Source organism: Myxocyprinus asiaticus, chromosome 5 (assembly GCF_019703515.2).
Source record: "Myxocyprinus asiaticus isolate MX2 ecotype Aquarium Trade chromosome 5, UBuf_Myxa_2, whole genome shotgun sequence".
NCBI classification, from domain to species: Eukaryota; Metazoa; Chordata; class Actinopteri; order Cypriniformes; family Catostomidae; genus Myxocyprinus; species Myxocyprinus asiaticus.
The window spans coordinates 23,364,119-23,376,288 of record NC_059348.1 but is presented as its reverse complement, the minus strand read 5'-3'; the positions used below and the strand labels follow the sequence as shown (position 1 = coordinate 23,376,288).

The 12,170-nt window shown below is 36.9% G+C and overlaps 1 protein-coding gene across 2 annotated transcripts in view; it reads left to right on the top strand.

Annotated features, from left to right (window-relative positions):
- The window catches only part of gk5 (glycerol kinase 5), a 43,504-nt gene that overhangs the window by 15,329 nt on the left and 16,005 nt on the right, over positions 1 to 12,170 (top strand). For both annotated transcript variants that reach the window (XM_051697127.1, XM_051697128.1), the window contains 6 exons: positions 2,672 to 2,803; positions 2,901 to 2,976; positions 3,440 to 3,501; positions 5,871 to 5,944; positions 6,047 to 6,107; positions 6,201 to 6,327. In XM_051697127.1, the coding sequence (XP_051553087.1) occupies positions 2,672 to 2,803; positions 2,901 to 2,976; positions 3,440 to 3,501; positions 5,871 to 5,944; positions 6,047 to 6,107; positions 6,201 to 6,327 (532 nt within the window). The remainder of the gene's footprint in view (positions 1 to 2,671; positions 2,804 to 2,900; positions 2,977 to 3,439; positions 3,502 to 5,870; positions 5,945 to 6,046; positions 6,108 to 6,200; positions 6,328 to 12,170) is intronic.

The following is a 12,170-nucleotide window of genomic DNA, read 5'->3' as shown; positions in this document are numbered from 1 at the left end:
GTAGCACCCATGCAATTATAAATAATATTGCACATTTTGTGCATTGAAATGCCCATTGGACTATAAAGCACTATTTTGAGGTTGGGATGCAGATGTAAATTATATTAACAACAGATATTAACAGATTAACAACAGGAACATCTGTGGAAAAAATAACACCTAATTTACACCTAAAATAAACACTTAAATTATATAGGGTTGAATTGACATTCTCATTCTGACAATGCAAGTTGGGTCTCCTTTACAGATTCCTTTTGTATTAAAATGTTCACTCAAACACAGCAACTATCAAACAGTCATGACATTTGAAACATCCGTGAATGAAACGGTGTACTCACAGTTCTGTTTGTGTTTAACTGACTCATCTTTCAAAAACAGTTCCTTTGTAAAACTTGAATCATATTGTGACTGGTTCACAAGCAATCCTCGCTGGTATGAACCGAAAACATACAATCCACTCTGAAATGTTCTAAATACGCAAACGTCATATGCAAAAGTAAAACAATCCGTGGTGATGTTGGGTGCTTCAAAAGGCCAAAGCAGTGATGCTAGTCTTCATAGGAACGACATCTCACATCTTCCGTGCATGTTTACACACAGAATGGCATATGTTTCTCCCAGTCAGTGGCAGCAGCAGAATGAGATGCATTTTTAAAAATTGTGCTTAAATATAACTAACAGACTAACAATTAAATATAGCACAGATCGGTGCAAAAACTGTCTAGGATGCTGTCAAAACTGCAAGACACCGGCAGCTGAATGAAATGGAATGGAGCTCTCCTTTTTAGAGTTATAACTTGACATTGCGTCTTTTAAAAGTGGCTCGAGATGCATAGTAACAGTCAAAGCCATTCATCTAGTGTAGAAAAACATTTAAATCCAGGCACATGAAGGTGTCCTGTGTAAGTCCCCTTTGCTGTAGATGAATCTCCCATGACAGGCCTATCTCACTCCTCTTCACCCGTGACTGACTGTGAACACCAGTGGGCGGGGCCAAGGGTGCAATGTTGAAAAATAGGCTTGATGTCTTGCTGAAGAGGCAGCCCTATGCAGGTGTAGTTGGTCCTTGTGATGTCACAAGTTCCACAAATTCCAAATGAGCTGTTTCAACAGCCTGAAACTTAAAGTATGTTTTTATAGTACAGTGAATGTCAAATATGTCAAAAGATCAAGGAGAATTTGATTCCTCATGTTATGACCCCTTTAAAATCACTCTTGAATATTTTATTTTTTATAAAATAATTCCAAGCTACACACTGACAATAAAGCATTACAAGATTTAATCATGAACCTCTGAAATACAAAGCGCACATATAATAACAACAACAACAACAACAAATCTCTATCTTTTTCAATATTTAGAAAACAAATAAACATCACTTGGAGACTTGGACAGTTGCATGCAGGTGCTTAAAACAGTCTATACTTGTATAGAATGTAAAGAAAGGAGAACAAACATCTCACACACTGCAGTAGATCCCAAAAAATTATTATATTTATTACGCTTGGAATCGATGCCTTTTTCATGCATCAATAATCAGAACATTTTCCCCATGATTATCTATATCTGCATTTTTTCAGATATAAATCAGGCTAATCGTTGCACAATAGTTTTTTGTCTTTTCGTACATGTTTCTCAACACAACTTTGGTTAATTATGAGCAGCAGCGTAACTTGAAGTGGGTCGCACACCGGATGCCTCTGGTGGACAACATGGTGCTTTCTAAAAATCGAAACAATTATTTTTTATAAAGGTTGAAAATGTCGGTGGTGCCCAGCTGTGACTCCGGAGACTGCTCAAACATTCTGCTTTCTTATTCTCAGATTATTTACTCTAGCTATCATGATATATTGTGTTTATTCATGTTTCATATAGCCTACACAATGTATTTTCAGTTACAAGTATGTCTTTTTGTGGTTTGACAGCTTGGATGAAACCTATTCAAGGCTACATACAGAGAAATTGCCTAATAAACATCACCATTTCTAATTGTTCAGTTTGCGCAGTTACATCAGTTTCATACGTGAACATGGGCCAGTGTGAGGGCCTGTGTGAGTGTGTTTGGGGACAGTGTGAGAGAGTTTGTGGAGTTTAGGGTCCGTGTGAGAGTGTTTGGGGGCCATTGCGAGAGCCAGTGTTAGAGCGTTTGGGGCCAGTGTGAGTGCCGGCGCGAGAGCGTTTGGGGCCGGTGTGAGAGAGTTTAGGGAGTTTATGATCGGTGGGAGAGAGTTTGTGGCCAGTTAATTGGGGCTTGTCTCTCAGGTTTGTGATTTAAATGTCACCAAGATAAAGCTTATGGACATGGTTTCGTTGAAATGGCAAGAATGGTTTGTGATGATTTTGAAAGCATTATTTAGAAAATAATTGGTCAACTATGCCACCATTTTCAAGCAAAACTGTTAATGTTTTAGTTTATGAATTTATTGCTGTCATGGAGTTAATTCAATAATTTCCTTATGATTAAAATCCCAATTAAAATATTGTAAATTCATTAAAATTTATGGTAAATGAAAAATATATTTTAAAAAATCTGTCAATATGTTGCTCAAAATGTTTAATTTTTTGTGTTTGTGCTAATGAAAATAGATAAATATGAACTACTGTCCTGACTGGGCCAGTAGACATAAAATCCTCATATTTGAGTTCTGTACTGTTTTTGTTTGTTGACAGATGGTACATGGTGTGTTGAAGATGCTGCACTTCATCACCAGGCAGAAAAGATTTCTTGCTGCCAGCCTGGTAGTTTTTACCACCCAGCATGTGTCATTGCGCCTTGTTTGGGCCTTAAACAATATCCCTCAGGTAAACCAGCCTTGTTTGTTAAAATATGTGAATCAGCATTTGGATTATAATCTAGAAAAGGCATTCTTAGCCCAACTTCAACCTTCTCTCTCCTCAGTTAAGGCAAGCAATTGAAGATGGCACCTGCTATTTTGGGACCATGGACACCTGGTTGCTATACAAACTCACTAAAGGTGGGTATTTCATAATAATAGTCACTCAAAAGTCACTATCGAGCAGAATATCTGTATATCTATATCTGTATATTTATATGGCCAATGAGCATGACAAATCAGATCTTTGGGTGGATTGGGTGGTGGAGAGGTTGCTGAAAGAAACCAATTAGGTTTTTGAAGGCTCCTCATAGTGATCTGGTCAATGACAGCACAAGGAAAGCATGCCACAGATCTGACTGGCTACCATCAATAGCTGTCACTATTCTTAGAAAGCAATGCCCCACAACCCTTGTCAAAGGTGATGTCGGACACCAGTTTTTTTAAATAGATAATCATGTACAATGATTGTTTTGCCGTATATAATAATTATTTTCCAACCCAAAACAACTCTCCAAGCTGTACAGTTTTATTCCTTCTTTTCCAGCAAGTTTTGCTAAAATCTTTCCAAGTCGTTTTGTTGTATTGTTTGATTTCTTTGCAGGCACAGTTCATGCGACAGACTACTCTAATGCCAGTGCAACAGCAATATTTGATTCTTATCAGGTCAGTTACAGCTTTCCAATTATTATATTTGAGTAATATCTGTTATCTTATCTGGTTATTACCTTTGTATTTTGGACTGAAGTACAAATACACATATACCGAGAGAGACAAACAAACAGAGTTAAAGGAATGTTCTGGGTTCAATTCAATATAAGTGTCATTGTCAACATCTGTGGCATGCTGTAGAACATTGATTTCCAACCTTTTTGGCCTTAGGTACTCCCACATCAATAATATTCAAGTAGCTCTTCATCGACCCCAAACCTAAAACGTGTTCCTTTTGACTCATTAAACCAGATTTCCTTATTTTTATTTGTAGTTTCTGTCTTATAGGTTTAACAGAGCAAAACTGAAATCTTTCCAAGTACCCCATGGAACTTGCATAAGAAGAGGCATAAACGTAGCAGTATTTAATGCAGATATAAATGAAAACATATAACTGTGGATATGGCATTCATTATCACTGACAATAATTTAGAATGTGCAGTTTGCAAAAACAATGTTAAAAACAAAAACGTTGGCTTTTTATCCAAAGCGACTTACAACAGAGGAAAACATAAGCGAATCATCTTAAGGAGACAGTGGTATGAAAAGTGCCATATTACAAAGTTTCACTAGCATCAGAATAGCATTCAAAACAGATTAAACTGCAACAAGGCTAGTAAACAAACAGCACAAATCTAGCAATGCATACCACTCTACAACAAAGTAAAACAATGAAATAGACACACTTACATGCATCTGCAGACTCCTGTAGATAAATCGCTTCTCCTGGGCAAAACCAGAACTAATGTCAAACAAAACACTTTAATAAAAATACAGTATGTGCTTCACATTTCTGCTTTTAAACCCTCCAGAACGCTGGCCCCATAGACTTCCATTGTAAGTGCATTAATGTAAACACGGTTTGTTTTCACAAACTGAGGAAGGAGTCAAAATAGAGTCTGGATAATCAACAGAATGACACAGATTTTGTCAGTAGAGCTTAAATTGTCAACCCTCTTAAGGATACATTGGAGAAAGAATCGCCATTGGCTAGTAAAGTTTTGTTTTTAACTCATCAGACTTTTGACAACATGCAAATGCAACTGAAAACTAAAAAAGACATTAAGCAAACCGACAAGGGGGCATCTTCACATATCTGTAGTATTCATATATTTTACTTCACTCAATATAGTATTCGGGATTGTACATTTAATTTTATATTTCAATTTCATTATTTTAATCACATTTTAGCTTTTTTATTTATTGACAAATTTCATAATTAATATGATGTCATGAAATTGCATTTTTAATAATGATACAAGCTGTTAATTTCATACACATTTAACAAAATATTTACAAGGTTGGAACCAAATAATGAACGTAGAATTACAATTATAACAATTATTTATAAATCATATTTTAAAACTAATAATCATTTAAGTGCTAGTATATAAAAAATATTATGCAAAAAAAAAAAATATATATTTTTTTTCACCAAACCCCTGCATAGATGCGGCACGAGCGTATTTGTTAAATTCTTTAATATTTACAGTGAAGTTCTGAAGTTAAAATATTTCATAATGTATAATTTTGCCTTTTAAATATTTATGTATTTACACATTTATTACACTTACTTCATTACTATATTTTGTTGCATTTTTTTTTTTTTTTTAAATGTACTTGTGCAATTTACATTGAGTTTACATTGTTCTGTATAACAAGCACTAAAATGGTATTATCTCTTTAACTGGCAGCAGTTCTGAGCAAGTGTTTACTGTTGAATGAGCGCAGTGCACATTAAAGAGAGAGAAGCAGTTGTTTTTACCTCATCCATGCAATGTGTTATTAGAATTAATGTTTCTTTTTACCTTTTTGATCACCAACTGACTTTAAATAACAGAAAGGATATTAAAGGAGACATGAAATGAAAACGCAGTACATGGATCTCGTACAGGCTGTAAAAGACGAGACCGAATCCACCTTCTTTTTTGGCAGCTTCTTATTCTGTAAAAGGTTCGAAATGCTTAATTTCTTCGCCACTACACAACTCAATCTCTGGCGAGTAAAATCTGAATATTTACCAGCCAGTGGCTAAATATTAAGAAGACATATTTTAGTCGCATATTTTTAGAGCAAAATCTAGTCACACATGCGAGTGATTTACTCAATGTAGAGGGCTGCTTGTTTTGAACTGCAACATTCCTTTAAACCCTCTGCCATCCGATGTGTGTCTGTGCTTATCTGTTTGTTTATTTATTTATTTATTTATTTTAATCTTTTGCCCATATTGTGCCTTAGAATGTGTTGCTGTAAAGTGGTGCTTGTTCATGGGATGTTGTCTGTGCTCACAGTATGTGTGTTGTGTTTGTTTGTGTGATCATCAGTTGTGCTGGAGTGGATTTCTTTGCTCACTCCTCTCCATACCTCTCTCCATCCTCCCCAGTGTGCAAAACACAAGGTACAGTGTCTCCCCTCATGCATCCTCATTTGCTCAGCCATTTCCAGTGTACCTGCTTGTCCCTTTTTGACTAAATAAATACATTCTCTTCTTATTATACAGTCACAATTTTGGCTCTTCTGATCCATCCATATTCGGGGTGCCCATCCCAATCATGTCTGTTGTAAGTGTGTAGCCATTGTCTTGAAGTTTTAAGCATTTGTGTTAAATTGATTGTGCACCTGGTGCAACTGCCTGATTTGTCTCTTTGTCACAGATGGCTGACCAACAGGCAGCCATGTTTGGAGAATGTTGTTTTGACACGGGTGATGTGAAAATCACAATGGGCACCGGGACCTTCATGGACATTAATACAGGGAATAAGCCACACACGTCTGTGGCTGGTATGTGCCTTCCAAAACAGTATTTATCTTGACATAACTCATCCCACGCCTGACAACCCTACTGTTGTGCAAAGGCAAAATGCAGTAACTACACATTTTGTCAAAATTGAGTTAAAACCAAAGTCGTGTCTCTTAGACTTGACCTGTGACCGAAGGGTTTGTCTCAACTATGCACAAATTCAGATTTTTTTACAGTGGCAGTGTTGGTGTAGTTACCGCAATTTGCTTTTGTAGGGCAGCATGTGTCAGTTATGTAGCATATCTCATTTAGCCTCAGATGACATGCACATACATTACACACCGTCTAGTGCATTTTACACAGAAATGGAATAGTTTTTCTAAAATCTGTTCTAAAGTTCCATTCTGGTTGCCTGGTTTCTACAAAATATCCTAGGAGTAAGGAAGCACAGGAACAATTTGCCATAAAACTAATTTGTGTTTAAAGTTACTAGGCTGCTACAATGAGGCTTCCAAAAAAGTTTGTAAAGTTGGACGGAAATTAAAATCACAAGGTCTACATACAGTACTGTGCAAAGTGTTGTATAGCGAGGATGTTTTAAAAAATAATGGCATGAATATTTTTTATTGATCAATTAAAAGTGCAGTTTAATCCTTTTAAGATCTGAGGATGTTTTGAAAGATTTCCTGTTTCAGTGGCATACCCAAAATTATAGGCTTATACAAAAAAAGAAAAAAAAAAAAATTCTGTCATTTTAAAGAAAAATTTTCAAATGTTTTAATGGTGTTTGGTTATTAGATTATGATAAATTATGAGACTCCAGCCTATGAAACTGCTGAAAAATCAAAAAACCCTGAGTCAAAAATGTACTTTTGTTCTTATTTTTCTGATTTGACGTTATATACCTCAGGGTGTAAATAAGGTGGCTCTGAAGAACTGCTTTTGTTTTATTCCCAATCATGTCACATGTAACTGATTAAAATGTTGTGTTGATACAACAAAGCAATCAAAAGTTGAAGCAGTAAGTTATAAGCGAAAACGCGACATTTGAGCAACACCTGTTCACATGAAACATTTATGTCAAAGACATATTCTTGGAGATTACTCGCTATAAATTTGTGAGAAAAACAAATCAGCTTTTTGTATTCTACTCTTTGAGAGTTTTCCAACAACATATGACACATGACTATTTGAGATTTATTTTTTTTAGCGATTACAATAATATGTACAATGCAAAATTATTAATAAATTATCAAAACGGAACACTTCTGATATGTCTGCAAATTTCAAAGCACTTGGTCAGTTTTGGTCAAAATGCCTACTCTCATGTAATCCCAGACTGACTCGATGTTGAGATCCAGGCTCTGTGGGGGCCATACCATTGGTTGTAGGACTACTTGTTCTGCTTCTGTCAAATCAAGTCAACCTTTATTTATAGAGCACATTTAAAAACAACAGAGGTTGACCCAAAGTGCTTTACAAATCAATAAAATAAATATACAAAGACAGAATTATATACATAAAAAAAAGAAATAATAATAAATAGATACAATTAAAAACTGCATCAAGTATTTACCTAATTTAACATTAAAAAGTGCTATTAAAATGCTAAAGAATATAAATACGTTTTCAAATAGGATTTAAAAATGGCTATTGAAGAAGCTGACATCACATGGTAAGGGAGACTATTTCAGAGTTTAAGACCTACCACAGAGAAGGCTTTATCACCCTTAGATCCATAGCGACAACGAGGAACCCTCAAAAGAAGTTGATGAGAAGACCTGAGTGCTCTGGTGGGGGAGTAAGGGACGAGAAGATCACTGATGTATTTGGGCGTGAGACCTTTGGGGAGATTAGCCTTGTAATCATAAAGAAGAATTTTAAAATCAACCCTGAATTTTACGGGAAGCCAGTGTAGAGACGCTAATACAGGGGTAATGTGATCCCTCTTTCTTGACCCTGTCAAAAGTCTAGCTGCTGCATTTTGAACCAGCTGTAGGCAGAAAAACGCCGTTTGAGGGAAGCTAATCTACAATGAGTTACAATAGTCTAACCTTGAAGTAATTAGTGAGTGGATCACAATTTTTTGTCAGCATAACAGTGAAAGGATATGCTGTACTTCTGGAAAATAGAGCTCAGAGGAAGCATATACAAGGAAAATAAAAAGGGTCCAAAAATTTACCCTTAAGGGACGCCACATGATAAATGAGCCGATGTAGAAGAGAAAATCCCTACATTTACAAAAAACGTCTAAAATCTTTTAGATAGGAGGCGCAAACCACTGGAGGGCCATACCCTGGATACCAACCCTACACTCAAGACGATTGAGAAGAATGTTATGGTTGATAGTGTCGAACGCGGCATGAAGATCTAATAAGACTAAGACAGCCTGTAAGCCTGAATCCATGGAGAGAAAAATATCATTAGTAACCGTGAGCAGTGCAGATTCAGTGCTGTGCAAGGGTCTAAAGCCAGACTGAAATGTGTCTAAAATGTCAAATGTATTTAGATAGGAGTAAAGCTGCGTATAGACAACTCTCTCCAAGAGCTGGGAAATAAAAGGCAATTTAGAGATTGGCCTATAATTATTGTGTATTGCCATATCCAAAGAAGGCTTTTTAACAAAGGATGTAGAATTGCATGCTTAAAACTGCTTGGAACAACTCCATTAGCTAAGGAGCTGTTAACTATCGCTGTCACACTGGAACTAATAGTTGTAAAAACATCTTTAAAAAGGCGTGGAGATAGAATATCCAGCTTGTAACTGGAACACTTAATCTCCAAGATGGAGACTACATCTGCTAACTGTTCTAATGAAACTGGTTCAAAGTGAGCAAGGGAGCTGGATGGGGAAGGTGTTATTGGTTGATCAAATTGCGAAGGTACAATAGCACCTTTTAATATGCTCAATTTTGTGAGTAAAAAAGTTTAAAAATTCATCACAGCTCTCTTGATTATTGTCCAAAAAAGCATCTCTCATAGGGTTTAAGACAGAATAGATAGTATTTAACAATATTTTTGGTCGATTTGCAGAGAAAAACTTAGCTTTTGCTTCTTTCACTGCTCTTTTATAGTTTAAGACACCTTTAAGATGTCGGGGCTTTCAGTGGCGCCATGCAAGGGTCGGACGTGTGAACGGCGAGCTCTGCCCACTTGGCTAGTTTTTAATTATTTTTGTGTCAAACCGGTGAGATTCGATGCACTGTTTCATAACTGTTCTATGAAGACAATATGTCAAAGAATTCAAAATCCTGGGGATTTTAAAAGACACTTACATGCTCAAGCTGATACCCCTGACAGGGCCGCAGACCAGGGACTCAGTTTGGACGGTGCGGTGGGAGAAATACAGCGTCAACTGTCCAGCATGTTGGTGATGCTGACGAAGGTCGTAGCAGACTTGGAGAATCTTGCTGTAATACGTAAATCGATTACAGCCATGGAGACTAAATTTGAGTTGGTTACAAGAATGGGGGACGTCGAGAAACGGATCAGTTATCTGGAGTCATCAGAGAGGCAATTAGCTGCTAATCGCTAGCGACCAAAGCAGGTTTGCAGTGCATCAAAAGTTGGAAGATCTTGAGAATCGTAATTGGCGAAACAACATCCAAATTGTTGGAATTCCTGAGAATGAAGAAGTTCGAGATATGGTGAAATTCCTAGACGAGCTCTTCCCAAGTCTGCTCAAAGATCTCGTGTTAAGCGAGGCGAGGAGTAAAGGAAGGCTTTCTTGGAAGAACCACAACATTTTCTTGTTCAGCGACTTGTGAATTCAACAAGAGAGAAACATGATCGATTCAAGGAATGCAAGAAACTCTTCGCTTTTGCACTTATGTTTCCGGCCAAACTGAGAATAGATACTAAGGATGGCAGCAAAGTATTACATGTTTTTGCAGGACATTGGAAGGATTAGGTCATCTGCTGCACTTATGAAACAGCTGGTTCACTGAGCATTAGTTTGACTGCCCAAGGAAACTGAATGGATTGTATTTTTTAAATTGTATTTTTTATTTTTTTATTATTATTTATTATTTATTTATTCTGTGTGTGTGTGTGTGTGTGTGTGTGTGTGTGTGTGTGTGTGTGTGTGTGTGTGTGTGTTGGTTCCGCTAGAGGCTGGAGCTGGTTTTGGGGAGGAACACTCCTTCGGGACAGTATGTGTATGAATCTACACGTTCTTTGTGTTTATTCTGCCTATTGACTGGAGTTTGTTTTATAGATTTTCTTCTATTATGTAATTCTTGAGCAATCCGATGGCAAAGTTGTCGTGGGGGCTCTCGTAGGCGTACATGGACTGTTTGAGTTTAAAGGGATGGACGCCGGTTGGTGCTATCGTGCGCAGGGTTGATGCGCATGTTTTTCTTTTTTCTGTTTGTTTGGTTTGGGGATAAGTTCGGGGTTTGATTGTTGCACTAATGTTGGAATGTGGCCTTTATAATCTTGTTTTTGACACACAATAAAAACAAATGTCAAAATTTCAAATGTTAATTTGAGTGGGTTGTCTCTCTCCACGTGGAATGTGAATGGGTTGGGGCACCCCATAAAAAGGAAGGTTATTTCTTTTCTTAAATATACAAAATATGATATTGTGTTTCTTCAAGAAATGCATCTTTCCCTGCAGGAAGCTGAAGAATTTGGTAAAATATGGGGTGGACATGTTTTCTTTAGTGCTGGCTCAAATAAGAGCAGGGGAGTCATTACATTGATAAGTAAACATCTACAATGCAAATGTCTCAAACAGATTAAAAATAAATTAGAAAGAATCATTATTGTTTTAGCAGAAATTCAGGGGCAAAGTTTGATTTTGGCTAATATTAACATTGATGATCAGGGCTTTTTTATAGATCTTGAAAGGATGTTGCAAGCCGCTGGCACCTCTCATGATATAATATTAGGAGGAGACTTTAATATTTTGATGGACTCCAGTCCTTGATCATAGTGAAGCAAAAGTGTGTAGGCCCCCTAGAGCAACAGTGACACTTTACAGGATGTGTAAAAATCTTGGTCTTCCAGATATTTGGAGACTTTAGAACCCATCCAGTAGGGACTATACATTTTTTTTTCATCAGTCCATAAGATTTATTCTAGAATAGATTTATATATTTTTTATATATATATCTTAAGTTCCTCATTTCATCTGTTGTTGATTGCTCAATTGGAAACATCTTGGTCTCAGATCACGCCCTGGTGAGTTCAGAGGTGTTGCCACATACGGAGAAAAAGAAATCACGTAATTGCCACTTTGATGTATCCCTTTTGCAAAATCCTGAATTTCAACAAATGTTAAAGGCCGAAATCAATGTTTATATGGAGACCAACTGGTCCTCAGTACCCTCTGTGGGCATGACTTGGGAGGCACTTAAGGTGGTTCTTAGGGGTCGGATCATACAGTATGCCTCATTCATCAAAAAAGCCAAAGCACGACAACTCGTTGAGTTGAAAAGGAATATTAAAAGTGCCGAGGCAGAGCTGAAATGCCGAATGTCGTCTGATGGCCTCAGAGAATTGACCCGATTGAAATACAGATATAACACTATTTTGTTGCAGAAGGTGGAGTTTTGGCTATTTAGGGCAAGACAGACATACTTTGAGTTGGGGGGGCAAAGCAGGAAAACTCTGGCTAGATATATAAAGCAGAGAGAGTCCTTTTCTACCATTCCCTCAGTGAAATTGCTGGTGGTGAAATATTTACCTCGGCCACTGATATTAACAATGCTTTTAAAGAATTCTATCTTGATCTCTTTAGTTCCATGTCTACTGATGAAGATATTAGAAACTTTGTGGAACCATAAGAACTCCCTAAACTGATGACGGAGCAAAAAAATTCTCTTGATTCTGAGATAAATTTTGAGGAGCTTCGCGAGGTAATTAAGGCCTTGCCTACAGG